The 17,454-nt window shown below is 70.3% G+C and overlaps 3 protein-coding genes across 3 annotated transcripts; 2 read left to right on the forward strand and 1 right to left on the reverse strand.

Annotated features, from left to right (window-relative positions):
• Window positions 1-597: 597 nt before the first annotated feature.
• Window positions 598-2,368, reverse strand: BLOC1S3 (biogenesis of lysosomal organelles complex 1 subunit 3). Its single transcript, XM_062176676.1, has 2 exons — window positions 2,316-2,368; window positions 598-2,096 (listed from the first exon to the last, which is right to left on the reverse strand). The coding sequence occupies exon 2, from the start codon at window positions 2,085-2,087 to the stop codon at window positions 1,497-1,499; it is 591 nt and encodes a 196-aa protein (XP_062032660.1). The 5' UTR covers window positions 2,088-2,096; window positions 2,316-2,368; the 3' UTR covers window positions 598-1,496.
• A 523-nt stretch (window positions 2,369-2,891) lies between these two features.
• On the forward strand, window positions 2,892-8,679 carry TRAPPC6A (trafficking protein particle complex subunit 6A). The gene is made up of 6 exons (XM_062177262.1): window positions 2,892-3,002; window positions 7,077-7,144; window positions 7,238-7,355; window positions 7,751-7,834; window positions 7,914-8,007; window positions 8,589-8,679. The coding sequence occupies exons 1-6, from the start codon at window positions 2,913-2,915 to the stop codon at window positions 8,618-8,620; spliced, it is 486 nt and encodes a 161-aa protein (XP_062033246.1). The 5' UTR covers window positions 2,892-2,912; the 3' UTR covers window positions 8,621-8,679.
• Window positions 8,680-8,758: 79 nt separating this feature from the next.
• NKPD1 (NTPase KAP family P-loop domain containing 1) lies at window positions 8,759-16,345 on the forward strand. The gene is made up of 4 exons (XM_062175950.1): window positions 8,759-9,223; window positions 10,901-11,022; window positions 13,459-13,590; window positions 14,580-16,345. Exons 2-4 carry the CDS (start codon window positions 10,926-10,928, stop codon window positions 16,343-16,345), a joined length of 1,995 nt encoding a protein of 664 aa, XP_062031934.1. The 5' UTR covers window positions 8,759-9,223; window positions 10,901-10,925.
• The last annotated feature ends 1,109 nt before the right edge of the window (window positions 16,346-17,454 follow it).

Raw genomic sequence — 17,454 nt, forward strand, 5'->3', positions numbered from 1 at the left:
AGCCAGGCCTGCTGTTCCGAGGCCTCCGGGGAAACGGCCCAGAGGCCCCCGACACAGCATAGCTCTTCAGGGAGTGAGGGCTACGCGGGGGCCCATTTCCTTCCCCACAGCCTGGCCCCCGCCGGCCCCCCGCGACTCTGTGTTGGCCGACACCGTCAGGCAGCTGCGGGCTGATGCCGTGCCCGCTCCCAAGCTCGGCTGGTCGCTGGCCGGGACGCAGTCCTTCTTTGAACCAGCGCTGCCGAGGGCTGGTCGACGGGCAGCCACAAGGCAGAAGCACCAGGCTTCATCAGAGGCACACACAACGCGATGCGGCTCTGCTGGCTACTCAGGAAAGACCTAGAACCTCTGCCTGGCCCCTGGGGTAGCCCGCTCTCTCCACTCCCCCGCCTGCTACTTCCCCAGGACCTTTGCACTCGCTGCTTCCTGCCTGAAACTTCTCGTGTCACCCGCATCTCACCTGTGCCTACCGACGTCTCCAAACGGCCCGGGGAAGCCCCAGACACCCCCTCCCCACACTAAGATCCCTTCACCAGGCGCCTGCACGTCTTCGTGGCTCTAACCACAGCGCCAGAAGCAGCACACCTCAGCTACGGCACTAGCAATGTTCAGGTTTATTCACATTGCCCCCCCGCTGGGCCGTGAGGGCAGGCAGGGCTGGGGGCTCCCCCCCACCTAGTGCCGATCTCCAAATGCAAGTGAATGAACGGAAAACAACCCGTGCACAACAGCAGAGCCCTGCCCACCCAGCTGCAGCTCCACTGCTGAGAAGGCAGGCCTGGGGGTCTCAGGGCCCCCGCATCACCAGCCCACGACCCCCCCCCTTCTCCCTAGGGGCTCAGGTCTCCGGCTCCAGATTGGGAGGGTGCCCAGGACCCAGGGGAGGGAGCGGGTGAGAAGCGGCAGCAGAGCCCCTGGTGGAATCAGAAACCTGGCACCTCTGAGGTCTGGGAACCAAGGCAGTGAGCACCAGGCCCGCGGTTGTCTCCAAACCTCCCACCCAGAGCACCAGGCTGGACCGGCCCCGAGCACTAGGTCTGGAGTGGGGAGGCGTCACTGGGGGCGTGAGGAGGGAAGCTGTGGGGGGTGCCCGGGGCGGGGGGGGGTGTCGGTAGGATGAGAAACCCCAGAGGAAGCAAAACCCACCCTCAGGTCCAGTGTCAGGCTGAGGGGGTGGGGCTAAACCCAAGGGGGAGGAGCCACGAGGTGGCCGAGCAGGACCAGCGCCTGGAGATGGAAGCCCTGACAAGCCTGGGGGGTGAAATTCAGGAGGTGGGGCTGGCCCCCAGGTGCAGCTGAGAAGCGGGGTCACCCCGACCAGGCCCCCGGCCCCCGGCGGGAAGGACATAGCCCGGCCAGAACCCAACACACGGCTCTTCCCCAGCGGGCGGGTTAGCCACGAGGGCAACAGGAAGGCGGGGGTGGAGGCGACAGGGGACACGCGGGGGAAAGCCCACCCCCATGCGGCAGAGTCCGGTGGGGCAGAAGGGCCGTGGCTAGGCCCGCGGTCCCGGGTTTTGCTCGGGCTCGGCCCCCGGGACGCCGCGGATGTCCGGCAGCAGGCAGCAGCTGGCCACGATGTCCAGGCGCTCGGCCAGCGCGCACAGGTCCCCTCGCGCCAGGCGCACGCTGTGGGCGGCCGCCAGCCCCGCCGCCTGCGCGGCCGCCAGCCTGCTGGCCAGCGCGGCCACATCGCGGCCCGCGCGGCGGTACACGCCGCTCACGGCGGCCGCCACGTCGTGGTCCAGCCGGGCCTGGCTCTCCGCCAGCCGGAGCTGCAGCAGCGAGCGCGCAGGGGCGGCCGCCGGCGCCTCCTCCGCGCCCCACGCCTCGCCCGCCGCTTGGCGCTGCACCACGAGCGGAGGCAGGTCCCGGGGCGCGGCCGTGGGCTCCGGCTCCGGCTCCGAGTCGGTCTCCGCGGCCTCCCCCGCCACCCGCAGCCCCGTGGGGCGGCCGCGCGTCGGGCCCGCGGGTCCCAGGTACAGCTCCTCCTCCTCGGACGAGGACGCCGAGAGCTCCGAGTCCGTCTCGGCCGCCTCCCCGGGCACCACGGTCTGCGGCCTCCGCCGACGACCCCGCGACGCCATGCCGCGCAGCTGGGGGAGAAGAGCAACCGAGGGCGGCGTGAGGCGCGGGTCCGGGCCCCCGCCCCGCGCCCACTCCACCCCCTGGGTGCAGCTGGGGGAACCGAGACCCGGCCCCAGGGAGCCCTCCGCGCCGTCCTCCAGACCCGGAAGCTCAGGGCTCAGCCCCGCGGGACCCTAGGGAGGCTGCGTTCGCGGTGGCCGGGGGCAGCGCGTCGCCGAAGGACCTACCAGACCCCCGGAGCTCCGAGGCCGCGGAATCCGCTCCCGGGCCGAAGCGCGGCGGCCCCGCCCCGGGAGGGAAAGGGCTGCGGGCTCAGCCAATAGGACGCGGGTTGGGCGGGCCTTGGCGGCCAAGTCACGTGGTGTTGCCCGGCTACAAACGAGGAAGCAAGTTGTCCGCAACGAGCTTTGAAGGCTGGCGTGCCGGAGAGTCACGTGATCGGAGGTTCGCCCAATAGGTAGGCGCCTGCGCTGGCGCTTCCGGGTTGTGCAGCAAGCAGTCTGTAGCGGGCAAAGAGGAGTTTAAAAAAAAAGCGTGTCACGTGTAAATGCTGATTCTACCAATGGGAGTGCTCGAGGACCCGGAAGTAGGGAACAAACTGAGGTGAGGGCGGAAGACGCTGTCGCGTGTGGCCAATGAACCGAGTCGGCCCGCCCCGCCGTCGCCCAGGCTCACGCTGTGTGCGCGTGAGCCCGGGGCGGGAAGGCGGGGCTAGTCCAAAAGGCCAATGGAAGCGGAGGTAGGCGGGGTCGCGCCGAGGCGGGAGGCGGGGCTTGCCCAGCCTGGCCAATGGGAGTAGGAAGCGCTGGGCGGTCGTTTGGCGCATGGCGGATTCCGTGCTGTTCGAGTTTCTGCACACGGAGATGGTGGCGGAGCTGTGGGATCACGATCCCGACTCTGACCCCACCCCGGGGGTGAGCGCCGGGACCTGGGGGGCGGGGGCGCGTCGCCGCCGGGGTCCGAGCTCCGGCCCTGCTCTGGCTTCCGGGTGTGCGAGGCGGCGCTCGGCGGCCGGAGTGGAGGGCGTGGAGGCGGCGGTGGGCAGTGACCACCACCGCTCGTGCGGGGCGTGCGGCCGTGACGTAACCCCTCTGCCTCGGTCTCGCTCCTTTGTCACCCGGACCGCACAGCCATACCTGAGCGCCTGCTGGGCGCAGGCTCTGAGCTCAGACGAGCATCCCGTCCTGTGTGGACTCAGTATACACTCGCGGGGTCGGGGAGGGGGATGGGAGAAAGCCTTTGCCAGGGGGAAAGGGGTCCATGGATGGGGGAGAGAACCTTCTAGAAGGGAGGAAAGTGGGCTCAGCGCGCGGAGGTGGTGCTTGGGAGGAATAAACGAGTCAAACGTGGGCATCGCTGCAGCACCCAGTCCACAGCCCTCCAGACTCGGGCGCCCTGTCCCCCCGGGGTCCTCACCGGGAACAAGACAGACCTGCAGGGTGCCAGGCCCCGGGGAGCCCGCGGTGACCCGCTCGGAACTCCAGTCCCTCCCGGTGGGCTCAGGGCGTGTGCATCGCCCCAGGCTTGGGGAGGGCGATGTGCCCCGGCTCTCCGTCCTTGACAGCTTCCAAACACCTGCCTCCCCCTCACCTCCCGTTCGCCCCCAGGCCTCAGCGCGTTCCTTTCTTCTTGGCTCCAAGTCCCTTCCCCCCGTGGAGTCTGGGTCCCCCCTCCCGGTCCACCGTCACAGCCGTCATCACACTCAGTACTGATCTGAACTGCGCCCTTGTGCGGCCCTTTGATGGACGTCTGTGTCCCGGGGCCGGCACCAGGCCTGGCACACAGTGCGGCCTCGCTAGGGACTTGCTGAAGCCGTGCAGGTGCTGGGGCGGGGAGTGGGAGGTTGGTTTCCATGGTCACCACCAGCAGCCCCTCCCACCTGCCACGGTTTCCCCTGGCCCCCTGGGCTGCACACTGCTCATTCCGCAGCTGGGCGTGACCGCTCCCCGCCTAGCAGATCAAGGGGCCAGGGCTTTGATGGGCAGGGTAGCAGGGTCACGGAGGGGCCGGCCTCATGAACTCTGGCCGCATTTCCAGGCTGGGCCCCCACGCTGTCTGGAAGGGTTTGATGGCTTCCTGTGATCCAGCCTGTGGGTTACTCAGCCTGGCTCACCGCAGGGCTGCGGGAGGCCGTGCCCGGGGGATTCTGATGCTGGCCCCATACCTGGCCTGATGGACGTGGCCTGGGCGGCGGCGAGACCCGGGGCCATTCTCGGCACTCTCCCGCTCTCAGGGCCTGGCTGGGGAGGCTGCTCCATGCTTGGTCTCTCCAGTTCTGGCCCCGCTTCCTCTCTCCACCTCTTCTCCTTGGTCCAGCATGTGCTCCTCTGAGCCAAGTGCAGGCCTGGCTTGTGGATACGGCACTGGTTTGGGTTGTTTAAAAGCAGGCTGGCTCACTCCCCAGATGCCTGCAAGGACTGGGTCAGAGCCAGGAGCCAGGGACTCGGGGCAGGTCTCCCGTCGGTGAAGGAACCCACTTACGGGGACCATCGCAGCTGCCCTCTGGCGAGGCAGGCTGGGAGCACAGTTGGCCAGGGCTAGCGAATCCAGCACTGTCCCCTAACCAGACACAGGCCATTCCTGTCCATCAAGCCTCTGGACCCCAGCCCCCTCCTGACACTGACAGATCAGCAAAACCGGCTTGCACCGGTTCCAGTGGCCATAGCCAGTGACCAGCCCTGGGAGGAGACTGGAGATGCTAATGACACAGCAGGTGTACTGGAGTTGTTATCTCCCTGCACCTGCCCTTGACAGAGGCCCACCCTGACCCCCCCCCCCAGCAAAACCCCAGACACCAGAATCTCCCTCAGCCCCTGGCACTGCAGCAGCCTTCCCACGGTGTCCTGCTCCCCTCCCCACCCAATCTCTCTTACCGCCATCCCGCAGGCTGCCCGGCGACAGGTGCAGCGCGCGCCAGGCCCAGAGCAGGAGCGGACCTGCCTTGCCTCTCTGTCTGAAGCCCAGTCCCCAGAGCTCTGCAGGGCCGGGGCGGGGCCTGCACCCCACTTCCCTTCCCTCCCTCCCACCCCCCGCCTTTGCAGCCCAGGTGCCGAGCTGCGGCCGGTGCCAGGCACACCACTGCAGTGAGCAGGGACAGTGAGGCAGCCGGGGCACAGGCCGCAACCTGCTCCAGGGCGCACACCGGGAATCGGTGCAGCCAGGACTCAAACCCGGCACCTTCAGGTTCCCAGAGGACAAGCTGGAATCTGAGGCCAGCCCTCGCTGCTCCCCGGGGGGGACACGCTGCACCCCCAGTTCTCGTGTGCTCCCCCTGAGCAAGCATCCCGGCAGGGGCACCACGTGGCCAGCACCCAGCACACGTGGCGATGGCCCGAGGATTGGCTGCCCCTGGTGATCCCCAAGCCAGGCCTAAGCTGTGTCATAGGAGGCCCCTGCCTTCGCCCACACCCTCGGCCGGGAACCCCCTTCCTGCCCTGCCCTGCCCTGCCCTTTGGACCCCGGGCTCCCAGCCCCATCAGGCTGTGGGTGGGCACCGTCTGGGCGCGGCAGTTGAGCTCCAGGGGCACCTGGGAAATGGCTGTGGGCCAAACGAGGGCGTCCTTGGGAGCAGGACACAGGGGCTGGGTCGGCGCGCGCCGGCGCCAGCGCCGCCTCTGGGGGCTGTGGGAGCAATCCTGGAGGCCGCTCAGGAGTGGCGGCTGCCGGCTGCCGTGGGGCACATGGCGGAGCCCTTCCCTTGTGGGTCTCCTGCCAGCAGGGGCCTCCCCCCCTGTGAGCCAAGGGCCACGAAGGACCAGGGCGGGGCCAGCTCCAAGCCCGCCTGGCACTTGGCACCAACCCCTCAGCCCCTCATCAGGACCCCAGGAGAGAAACTGAGGCACAGCAGCCACTGCTCCACGGGGGCTCTGGCGCTGTGTGTGGCTGTGAGGGGGATGCCTGTGGCAGGGGCCTCCCTGCGCGTCATCTGTCACCAGCCTGCCCTGAGCCCTGCCGTGCGGAGGCAGCCGGAGAGCAGTGAAGTCCCACAGGAGGCTGCGGCCGCCCAAGTCCCGCACCAAACACAGCCGTAGCTGTGGCCACATGTGGCTCCCAGACAGCCCCGGGACTGTGGGGGCCTCTGGAAGGTTCTCTTGGCCCCCCTGAGTCCACCCATAGGGTTGCTCAGCTCAAACAAGAGGGTCCGTGGTGCACCTGGCGCTCGGCCCTGGCTCCACCCAGGGACCTGCTCTTGGCACCTGTTCCGGAAGCAGCTCCTGTGGGCCAGGCCCGGGGCCCCAGCCTCACAGAGCCGGGTCCCTGCGTGGGCAGGACTGGGCTCCACGACCCACATCCCAGAGTGGGATGGGGCTGAGTGCAAAGCGGGAAGCCTGGGCCGCTGGGCCGCTGGGCCCCCACAGGAGCAGACCAGGGCATCCTGCCTGGGGCGGGGTCTCCACGGAGACCTCCCATCACTGCTGGGATGGCAGCTGCTGGAGCAGCCGGGGCCTGGGGGCAGGGCCGGGCAGGAGCTGGGGCGGCTCCAGCCCCACAGGAGGCCAGAGCTCCCTCCTCCAGGGCCCTGTGCCTCTCCGCTGTCCCCCACCCCCTTCACCCCAGGTTCCTCTGAGAATCTGGCTCCCCCGCCCCGGGCTGCCCTGTGCCCCTCCTGCCTCCAGGTCTCCCAGCTAGAGAGACCCCGCGCAGCTGTGTGCCTGGGCCCTGCCTCCTCCCGCCTTCCCCATACCGCTCGGCCACGGCTGCTCCCCACCAGTGACGCCCCCCCCCGAGACCCCCAGTGTCCCTTCCTACGGCCCACCCGGCCAGTGCCGTCCCCGTGCGAGCCCACCTCAGAAGAGGGTGTGTGGACTCAGGTGGCCATGGAACCTGATAACTGTTACCAGGGAAGCCGCCTGCCCCCAAGTCCCTGGGGAGCCCACCAGTTCTGCAGGGGCGGGTGGGGGTGTGGCGCTGACTCAGGCCCCGCCCGTGGTCCCCTCCCCTGGATGGCACCCCAGGGGCCCCTGAGCCTCTCTCCTCTGCCCCTCTAGGGACAGAAGCCGAGCCTGTCCGTGCTGGAGGGCATTGGCTTCCGCGTGGGCCAGGCCCTGGGCGAGAGGTGAGAGCCGGCCGCCTGCAGGGGTGGGCAGGGCCCACCGCGGGGGCTGGGGAAGGTTGCGCCCCCCCTCCCTGAGCCCCTGCCCCGACCCAGGCTGCCCCAGGACGCGCTGGCATTCAGGGAGGAGCTGGATGTGTTCAAGTTCCTGTGCAAAGACCTGTGGGTGGCCGTGTTCCAGAAGCAGGTGGACGGGCTGCGCACCAATCACCAGGTGGGCCCCGCGGCCCGGGAAGGCAGCAGCAGCCCGGGGCGGGCTCTGGGCGTCCCTGCCGTGGCCACACAGGGATGCCCAGTGCCCCAAGACTATTCCAGAGTGGCTCAGCCTCTCAGGAGGAGCCCCGAGCCGGACTGGGCCTCCCCCACGGGCAGCAGCGGGCCTCGGCGTGACGCTGCTTGTCCCCAGCTGCCCCAGGCTCCCGGAATCCCAGCCACACAGCCTCTCCCAGAAACCCTGGGGGCCACCAAGCCCCATGCCGTCCCACAGCTCTGAGGCTGGACCTGTGACCCTGGGTTCAGGGGAAGGGTCCTTGGGACCTCAGCCCCGTGGGGTGGGGGGCGGGGCGCTGATACCTGGCTGCCCTGCCACGGCCTCTCCTCTGTCCCCAGGGGACCTACGTCCTGCAGGACAACAGCTTTCCCCTCCTGCTGCCCATGGCCTCCGGCCTGCAGTATCAGGAGGAAGCAGCCAAGGTATGGGGGAGGGGCCCCAGGATGGGGGGCCCGGGACCCAGGCCCCCTTTCCCACAGTGGTCTGTGTCCCCTGCCCCAGTTCCTGGCCTTCCCCTGTGGCCTCCTGCGTGGCAGCCTGCACACCCTGGGCTTCAGGAGCTCCGTCACTGCCTTGGTGGCAGCCCTGCCTGCCTGTGAGTCAGGGGAGGGGGTCCCCCTCGCCCCTGCAGCCAGCGAGCCCAGCCCCATGTCCCACAGGTGGGACTCGAGGCCCCGGGGGCTTTCGTCACCCAGCGGGAGAGAACCGCCCAGGCATTCCAGGGGCCCCAGCTGGACACGGTGCGGGGCCTCCAGGGGGCTCCCGGGGCAGCCGGGCCCTGGAAACACCGGCTGCCTGCGGGGTGCTGGGGTGCAGGCCTCCTCCCCACCGCACCTGCCCTTCCCTCTTCCGGTCCTGCTGGCCACTCCCGGGGGCCCCTGGGGGCAGGAGGGCAGGTCCTGAGCACCACATGCCAGGGAAGGCCGGTGGCCTGGGCACCTCCCCGCGGCCTACATGCCTGGCCTCCATCCCTCTCATCACCCACACAGCCAGCCCTGGGGTGCAGGCCAGCCGGAGGGAGCGTCACCCCCTCTGACCCACTGATCAAACCGGGGCCGGGCCCAGGCCACGCAGACTGTGGTCCAGGGCAGACATGAGCCTCTCCGGGCTGCTCGGGTGCCCGCTGCCACCCCCTCCCACCCCAACCTTGCACTAAAGCTCGTCCTTCTCTTCCAGGTAAGTTCCAGGTGGTGATCCAGAAACCCTGAGGGACCCGGCCCAGGGACTGCGGGGCTCCCGGGTGCTCAGGAGTGGGCATCGGAGGGAGGTGGGGGAGTCCGGGAGGCAGGGGGAGTGGGGGGGGCAGGGCTGGTGGCCGGGTTGGGCGTCTCCCTCTGTGCCAGACTCAATAAAGGTTGTGTGTGTGGCATCCAGCTCGTGGTGGGAGTGGGGCAAGCGGGGAGCAGCACTGGCCCAGTGGTGCCCGGGGCCCCCCACCCTCCTCAGCCCTTGGCCTCGGTCCCTCCCCGCTGTGCGGGCCTGGCACAGGAGGGGGCCCTGACAGCCTCTCGGGCAACACTGCCGTGCCAGCAAGTCTGGGGCTGCCCTGGGCTTAGTGGGGGACGGGGCGGGGGGAGCAGGGCCCGGGGCTCCCCAGCAGCAGGCTGTGGGCGGGCCTGGGGCTGGTTGGGACCTGAGGATGGACGGTGGAGGGGTGGAGCCAGATGCCCCAAACCCAACCCACCCCCAACACGCTGTTGCACTTCTTGAGCCTGGCAACCCTGAGTCTCACCCAGGACAAGAGCCCAGCTGTCTGTCCCCGGGCGGCTCCGGCCTCTGCCTTCCCCGCTCTGCCTCGGTGCCCGATGCAGGTAAGAGCCCCAGCCTCAGAGCCGTAACCCAAGGCTGGGACAGAGACCCCCCGCTCGAACACTGCTAGCGGGCAGGGTCCCCGCTAGACCCCACCCCGCTCCTGTCCGGCCCCCCTCAGCTGAGTGCACGTGCCCACTCCCCAGACTCTGGCTCCTCGTTAGTACCCAGCAGCCTCTGCGGACCCCACACTCCCCGGGACGTGGGTGGGGTGGGTGGGGGTGCCTCCTGGACCCCAGATGTCTCCCAGGGAATGGAGCGTGCCGAGCTGGGGGCAGAGGACCCACAGACACACCTCATGCCCTGCACTGGACATGCGCCACAGCCAGGGTGCTGGGAGTGGGGGGAGGGCAGAGCCTTCCCCAAAGGACTGTACAGAGCTAGTCTGGGTGGGAGGCAGGGGCCAGTGCTGGGTGGGGTTCTTCCGGTCCTGTGACCCTGGCCCCCAGTGTGGCTCCCCTCTGGCCCCATCAGACCACCCCATCTCTCAGCACGCAGGGAGATGGGCCCCCGAAGAGCAGAGGGGCTTCTACGGTATCGTAAGGTCCCTCTTGTCCAGCCCTGCCCTGGCCTTCATCTGTCCAAAGATGTCCCCAAGGAGACATCCACAGGGCACCGGCCCAGGAGGCAGCCTGTAGAGCACAAGCTACCGCCTGGGAGTCGGGGCCGGGGCTTCCCGCCAGCCGGCCTGGGAGCCCCTCCACCGCGTGCTGTGGCTGCCATCCCCCGGGGATTTGGAGCAGTGCCCGTAATTGGGTCAGTCCGTGCCCAGCACGGGTCAGCCGCGGCCCGCCGAGGGCCAGGCCCTGAGCCGGGGGGACGCCCACCTGATTCGCCCTGCCAGCAGAGGCTGCCCGGCCCCGGCCCACTCAGCAATGAGGAAGCCGAGGCCAGAGGGGTGAGGTCACCTCCGAGGTCGCACAGCCCGGCGGTGCAGGAACTGCCCGCCCTCGGCCCGCGGCAGGGGCGCCCAGGGCCCCGAGAGACCCGTGCGGCGGACGCAGCGCGGCAGGCCCTCTCCCCGGTCCTCACCCGCGGATCCTCGACAGCAGCGCGCGCCGGGCCGGCTGCCTGGGGGGCGGGGGGGGGGCGCGAGGGCGGGGCCAAGGCGGGAGAACCGGTCGGGCGGGCAGCGCGGCGCGGGCGTCCCGTGGGACAGGGCGCTGGGGCCGCGAGGCCGCCGCCAGGTACGTACCTGGGACCCCGGGCTGGGGGAGGGGGCGGGCAGGGCCCCCCGCCGGGCCGCCCACCCTCACCGTGGCAGCGGCATCTTCCCCGCAGGTCTGGTTCCTTCGGAAGCCAGGCTCTGGTGTGTGTGGGGGGGAGCACTGATTTCATTGGTCCCTGGGTACCCCCTCCATCCCACCCCCTGGCTCTGGGCTTTGTCACCCCCTCCTCAGCTCACCGGACCCCCATTCCCACAGCGCCCACCTGTTCCCCGCCCACCCACCCACTCAGCATTCACTCCCTGTTGTCCCAGACCCAGGAGCTCCTGGACACCCAAACCCATGGCCCCCAGTGAGCCCCCACCCACCCCCCCCGCCGCCATCCCTCCCCATCGCGGCCTCTCACTTTGAGGAGCACCTCCATCCCCCGGGATGACCCGGGGAACCCAGCATCCCAGGCCTTACCTCGGTCAAGGGGGCTGGCCCTGAGCTCTCGTCCCCCTCCTGCGCCAGGAGCAGGCCCCCGGCCCCGCCTGCCATGCACAGCAACTGCAGCGTCCGCTTCGTCAAGGGCGCAGGGACCGGAGCCACCGCCGAGCGCTACTTCTTGGATCCCGAGCTAGGGTGCCAGAGAGGTAAGGGTGCTGCTGGGGGGCTGGGGGAGCGGGGCCGAGCAGCTGGCAGACACAGACCCGAGGCCCCTGGAGAGAGCCTGGGGCAGCCCCATGGGGGCTTCTGCAGAGTGGGGGATGGGAGGGTCCGGACCACAGCATAGGAAGAGTCCCCCTCCCCATCTGCAGGCCTGGAGCCCTCTCCAGGGTGGGGAGCAGCCTGGCGGGAGAGGGCGCCCCCCCACTGTGCCTGAGTCAGGCTGGGGGGGTCGGCCCCCATGCTAGCTACAGGTGCACTACAGTTAGGGAGGGGCCCTCACCTCACCTCACAGCCAGTTCAATTAGGGCTGGCGTGGGTCCCCAGCCACCGGGGCCCACACCTTCCTGCCAACCTGTGTCTCCCCAGTCCCTGCTGTCCCCTCTCTGTGCTACTACCCATGGTTCCTTGTTCCCCTACTCTGAGTGGGGACCCTCAGGGGCCCAAGGAACTGGGGGCGGCAGGGACGCCCACCTTCCCCCAACGATGCAGGAGCCTTGGGCCTGGTCCTCCTCTCTCTGGCCCCTGCACCCCCCACGGGCAAGCAGCCCAGCCCCTGCCGCCGTCTCTGACTTCCCAGAATGCTCCAGCCCCAGCCTCCTGCAGAAGACCCCTCTGGTTGGTACCACGGCCCCCCAGGGGACCCAGGCCCAGTCACCGCCACTTCCTTCCTTCCAGGATGCTGTCACCAGCGGCGCCAGGACCCAGCGGCCTCCCGAGCCCGTGGGCCCTGTCGGCCACCCCCCCAGCCACACTGGCGGCTGGCCTGCCAAAGCCCCCAGAGCGGTGGCAGCGGTGGCCGGCGCCGGGGCCCCCAGTCCCCTGTCCTGCAGCAGCGGCGGCAGCCCCAGCCTCCACCTCCCAGCCCCTTGCGCCCACGGCACTGCCCGGTTCACAGGGCCCAGAAGGGGCCACCTGCGACCACCGCTGCCCCCGTGGGACCAGCCACCGCCCCCCAGCAGCCCCCCACACTCACCGCGGCCCCCGCCATGGCCAGCAGCGGCCCAGCCCTCCCCTCGGCAGCCGGGGTCCTCCTGGAGCCCAGCGAGCCCACGGACGCCCGGCCACTGCCAGCCCCGGCAGCCTGCGGCTCCTTCACCTACAGCTCCGGTGCTCACCCAGGCTCCCCCGGCCTCTGCTCGGCACTGCAGCCGCCGTGCCCGCTGCCTAGGCCTCGTGCTCCCTGGCTGGCGCTCTCTGGGCCCCTGTCCGGGAGGGATGCACATCCCTGCCGCCCTGGGACTGGGGGCTGCCTCTGCTTCACCTGTTGGGGTCCAGGGCTGCCCGGTGCCGCTGCCCCAGGCTGGGTGGCCCTCGGCCGCTGCTGGCCCGGCAGCCGTGGAGAATGTGGAGTGGGGGCCAGGCCAGGCGTGCAGCTGAAGAAGTGGTTTCCCGACTGGGTACCGAGCGCCTGCCCCGGGGCCAGGCTCTGCTCGGGGCAGGGGGGGGGGGCAGACAGGGCACAGGGGCAGGGAAGAAGGGGCTCAGTGAAAGGAGCCCAGTGGGAGAGGTGGAGGGGTGGGCCGCAGGCCCCATCACGGGGATGCAGGCGCAAGGCTCCCAGGATCTCATCCCCGGGACGGCTCGGAGGCATAGGCCACAGGTGGGCCGTGCAGTGGCCACGGTGGGGACACACGGCAGGGTCCAGGCCCGGTCTGACTGTGGAGCAAAGCTGAGTGGGGACTTAGTCATTGGATCCTTGGGGCCAGGGTGCCCAATTCACAGCCGGGGAACAGAGGCCCCCCCACTCCGGCCATCAGAGCTAGGATCTGCCCTGGCCGCCGCCTCAGCTGACCTTGTCCCGAGTCCTCGCCTGCCCGCCTGGCCCTGCCCCCAGTCCCGGCTGCTTTCCCGCCCCCCTGGGTCTCTGGATGTGGGTGCTCGCCACCTCCGAGTCCTCTCTCTGGCTCCTCAAGCCTGGGTCCGAGAAGTGGCACTTGGTGGTGGGGGCGGGGCTGCCCTGGCGTGCTTGTGCATGGCTCCCCGGGGACCCTCAGGGCAGAACCCAGGTCCTCAGTGTCCAATGAGACACCGGCATCGCCTGAGGGCTCGGCTGGCTCCCAGAGGAGACTGAGCCACTCAGGGGGGCGTCGCTGTCACTGGGGGGTGCAGAGCAAGGTGGTGCGGCCAGGACTTGGGGCCGTGGAGGGGGAGAGAGGAGAGAGCCCAGCGGAGCTTTCCTGGGCGAGGGAGGGCCAGGACCACCTCCCAGACTCAGCCTGCCGGCTCCAGGGGCGGGTCCTTCCGTGGGGCCCCAAGGGACGCACGCGTGGCCTTGGAGATGGAAGCTGCCAGTGGCCACAGCTCCCTCTGTGGCCTGCGCCGCCTGTGGGAGCGAGCAAGGCAGGGATGCTGGCGCTGGCGGGCGGGCGGGCAGGGGGGCGGTGCCCAGCCAGCCCGCTGACTCGGTTTCCCCACCTCAGACATCCTGACGGAAGATGACGTCTACTGCAGCTGCTTGGCCAAGACGCTGTGCCACGTGCCTGTGCCCGTGACCGTGGGCTTCTACGCGCCCTTCGGCTGCCGCCTGCACATGATGCTGGACAAGATCACCAGTGAGGCTCTGGGTGGGGGGGTGGGGGGGCGAGAGGCGGAGCCCCGGCCCCTCCCCGGCCCACACCCCCTGCCCAGGTCCTCCCGGTCTCACCCCCCTTCGCCCTCCCGCTGAGTCCACCCCAAAGAATCTTCCAGAAGACCACAGCTGGTCCTGCCCCTCCCCTGCTCCCCGGGCCGGCCCCTGCACCCTGACACAAGCCAGCGGACACGCCCACCGCAGACAGGGGCCCAAGCCTGGCCAGGCCCGGCAGGCGGCGGCTTTGACCTGGTTCAAGCTGTGCAGGGCTCAGTGCTCAGTGGGGCTAGGCGTGACCCCTCCCTTGGGTCCCCAGCCCTGGTGCAGGCCGTCACCTTGGTGAGCCGCTCGCCTGGGGCCTGGGTTCTGGCCCTGTGCTGTCAGAGGAACCAGCGAGGGCCCTGGGAGGAGACAGGTCTGGGGGCCGAGCCTGGGGACGCGCCCTGCACCCGTTCCTGCCCCGGGGGCGGCTCCGGACCCGCACTGCAGGCCTCCTCCAGCTCCTGCGCGGAGCCCAGGGGACCCAGCCCTGCTGGGGCGCTGTCCATCCTGGTCCTGCACGCACTGGCGTCCCAGACTAGGCAGAGCAGCCGGCCCCTGGCTCAGCCTGGCACCCGGGAGGGCTCCCTGGAGGAGGAGCGGCAAGCCAGGCTGGGTCTCTGCGGCCTTGCATTTTGCATCCTCAGCATCTCTCCTTCACGCCCAGGGCCCCTCCGGACCTCAGACCCGCCTCTAGCCCCTTGCCCGGCTCTGGCTCTCATCCTCCCACCAGGGCCCACCCCGGAGTGCTTCCGGTTAAAAGCCAGCCCCGGGCTCCTCCAGGCCGCACCCTACGCACCTGCGCCCTGCTAATTTTTAGGGCCACCTGTGGCTCCCCGGAAGTCCCGGCCCGCTGCTCCCCGCCCCCACCCCTGCTCCTCAGGCCCCGCCCCCGGCCCGCCCCCCACTCACGCGGCCTCCCCCTCCTCACAGTGCTGATGCAGCAGGAGGCGGCACAGCGCGAGGCCGAGGAGCTGCAGCGCGTGCGGTGGCGGCCGCGGGCCGTGGGCGGCTGGGGCTTCCCGCGGCTGCTGTGGTACCTGGTGTTCCTGCAGCCCGTGATCACCGAGCTGCACCTGCGGCGAAAGAACGTGCAGTTCCTCTTCATCCGCTTCAGCGCCTGGCAGTACGCGGGCACCGACAAGCTCTGGGCCGGCCTGGTGACCACGCTGTGCGAGGGCATCCGCCGCCACTACGGCGCGCTGCCCTTCAGCGTGTACTCAGTGCTGGGCAACAAGCCGGCCACGACGCCGGGCCTCTGCCAGCGCGAGTGGCACTGCCGGCGCCGCGTGTGCCTGGCGCTGCTGGCGCTGCTGGCCGCGCTCAGCCTGGGCGTGGGGCTGCTCTACCTGTCGCTGGGCGGCCACGGCGCCGCGGGTGGCAGCGTGCTCAAGGTGTTCGGCGGCGCGGCCACCACGCTGTCGGGCTCCGGGCTGCTCATGGCCGTGTACTCGGTGGGCAAGCACCTGTTCGTGAGCCAGCGCAAGAAGATCGAGCGGCTGGTGTCTCGCGAGAAGTTCGGCAGCCAGCTGGGCTTCATGTGCGAGGTGAAGAAGGAGGTGGAGCTGCTCACCGACTTCCTGTGCTTCCTGGAGATCTACCAGCGGCGCCGGCTGCGCGTGGTGCTCGAGGTCACCGGGCTGGACACCTGCTACCCGGAGCGCGTGGTGGGCGTGCTCAACGCCATCAACACGCTGCTGTCCGACAGCCACGCGCCCTTCATCTTCATCCTGGTCGTGGACCCCAGCATCCTGGCCGCGTGCCTCGAGAGCGCGGGCAACATGAAGGGCACGGCCGACAACGGCTACCTCTTCCTCAACCGCACCGTCACGCTGCCCTTCTCGGTGCCCGTCATGGGCCGCCGCACCAAGCTGCAGTTCCTGCACGACGCGGTGCAGAGCCGCGACGACCTGCTCTACCGCGAGATCACGCGCAAGCTGCGGCGCCCGGGCGGCGGCGGGGCCGGCGGGGGCGAGGGCGCGCAGCTGCTGGCCGTGGAGACGCAGGCCGGGGCGGAGCGCACGCAGGGCCGCATCGACGCCGAGGCGGCGCGCCGCATCCAGGAGGCGCTCTTCTGCCTGCACGACGAGCGGGACTGCCTGTACGAGTACGTGCCGGACAACGTGGTGTCCATGCGGCGCATCGTCAACACCGTGCCCATCACCGTGCGCCTGCTGCAGCAGCAGCAGCAGGCCGCGCCCGGCGGCCCCACGCCGCGCCAGGCCGTCGCCTGGGTCGTGCTCGCCAACCAGTGGCCCTGCCGCCTCAGCTGGGTGCTGCAGTGCCTGGAGGACCGGCAGCAGGCCGGCGGCGCGCCCGAGGGCCGCGCGCGCCTCTGGGACGTGTTCCGCGACAACAGCCGCGAGCTGCACACCATGACCAAGGCGCTGCAGAACGTGTTGGACCTGGACGGCGACCCCGAGCTCTTCGAGCGCTTCCTGGGCGCCGACTTCCCCTTCACCGTGGCCGAGGCGCAGTGCCTGCTGCGCTGCACGGTCAACCTGGACCACTCCATCCGCCGCCGCATGGGCCAAATCCGGGCCGTCAGCGCGCTCAAGCCGGCCAGCCCGCCCAAGTCCCCGGCGCGCGAGCCTCCCCACCGGACCCACGGCGCGGCGGCGGCCGCGGGAAGCCCCAGCGAAGCCCACCGCGCCCGGGACGGGGCGCCCGGGGGCAAGCCGAGGCCGGCGGTGGCCTGAGCGCGCTTGGCTCCGGGGAGAACTCCGGCCCAGGCGGGCCGGAAGGGGGTGCTCGCCGGCGGCAGGGCCTCCTGGGGACGCCGGCTGTTGGGGACTCGGGGCCCAGTGGCCGGGGGAGGCGCGGGGTGGCCACATTCTCCAGGTGCGTCTCAGCCTGAGCAGCCTCGGGCAGGGGTCTGCAGGCGCTGGGCGTGCTCCCCGGGCACGTGAGCCGGTTCCGAAGAGCCAGTGAGGACGGCAGGGTTCAAGTGCAATAAACGAGGGTGTGGAAAGGGCTTGGTCGCTCGCCCGTCGCGTCCTGGACTCCCTGGCTGGGAGAGCTGGGGACCAGGCCTGCCTTGTTCTGCCAAGGCCACTTCCGCGTCGGGGCGCGCGCCGGGCCTCTGCGGCCGTGCCCTGGCAGCCGAGCAGGTTGCGGGGGCGTGGAGGAAAAGCAAAGGGCGGGCGGGCCGGCCTGACTCAGGCATCCGGGAGCGCCCAGGCCTCAGGGGTCCCCGTCCTTGTCCCCACCCCCGAGCCTGCCCCTCCGAGGGCAGGGTAGGAACTGGCTTTTCCAAGGGTGGCGGCCCCGGTGACCTCACAGCCCCTCCACCCTCAGCGTAATGGGTTCATGAGGCCTGGCTGGGATGGCTGGCCTCGCCTCCCCAAAGTAACTGTTCAGGGGGCTGCCTTCCCCCCCTGCAGGCCCACCCAAAGGCCTCGCTGGCTGCCACACTGAAGCTACTTTCAGCTCTGTGACGAGGGTGGGGAAGCCACGGCGCTAGAGCTGAGCGCAGGGAGGCGAGGCCAGGGGCATCGCTCCTCTGGGAAACCTCAATGGCCAATGCTCAGCCTGCCGGGCCCAGTGGGGTGGGGGCAACACTGGGCATGCCCAGGGGCCGTCCCCAAGGGACTTGAGAGCCCAGGGAGGCGCCCAGCCTCAGGCCTGGACGCGGAGGGCTGACCCTGGCCTCATGCACTGGCCACAGCGGCCGCTTCACAGGTGGACCCAGGCCAGCGTCCTCTTGCAGTGGATTTGTCCTGGCTGGGCTAGGCTGGTGATGTTCCCCAGCGGTAAGGGACAGCCTGCCAAGGACGAAGCCCAGGGCCTTGTGACACCACCGGGCCTG

This window comes from Lepus europaeus, chromosome 19 (genome assembly GCF_033115175.1).
Source record: "Lepus europaeus isolate LE1 chromosome 19, mLepTim1.pri, whole genome shotgun sequence".
In the NCBI taxonomy this organism is placed as follows: domain Eukaryota; kingdom Metazoa; phylum Chordata; class Mammalia; order Lagomorpha; family Leporidae; genus Lepus; species Lepus europaeus.

Excerpts from the sequence above, each read along its gene's own strand:
- BLOC1S3 (XM_062176676.1), bottom strand. The coding sequence starts at position 2,087 with ATGGCGTCGCGGGGTCGTCGGCGGAGGCCGCAGACCGTGGTGCCCGGG.
- TRAPPC6A (XM_062177262.1), top strand. The coding sequence starts at position 2,913 with ATGGCGGATTCCGTGCTGTTCGAGTTTCTGCACACGGAGATGGTGGCG. Across the intron at positions 3,003-7,076 it reads ACTCTGACCCCACCCCGGGG|GGACAGAAGCCGAGCCTGTC; the intron begins GTGAGCGCCGGG and ends CTGCCCCTCTAG. Across the intron at positions 8,008-8,588 it reads GGTGGCAGCCCTGCCTGCCT|GTAAGTTCCAGGTGGTGATC; the intron begins GTGAGTCAGGGG and ends CTTCTCTTCCAG.
- NKPD1 (XM_062175950.1), top strand. The coding sequence starts at position 10,926 with ATGCACAGCAACTGCAGCGTCCGCTTCGTCAAGGGCGCAGGGACCGGA. Across the intron at positions 11,023-13,458 it reads CGAGCTAGGGTGCCAGAGAG|ACATCCTGACGGAAGATGAC; the intron begins GTAAGGGTGCTG and ends TCCCCACCTCAG. Across the intron at positions 13,591-14,579 it reads GATGCTGGACAAGATCACCA|TGCTGATGCAGCAGGAGGCG; the intron begins GTGAGGCTCTGG and ends CCCTCCTCACAG.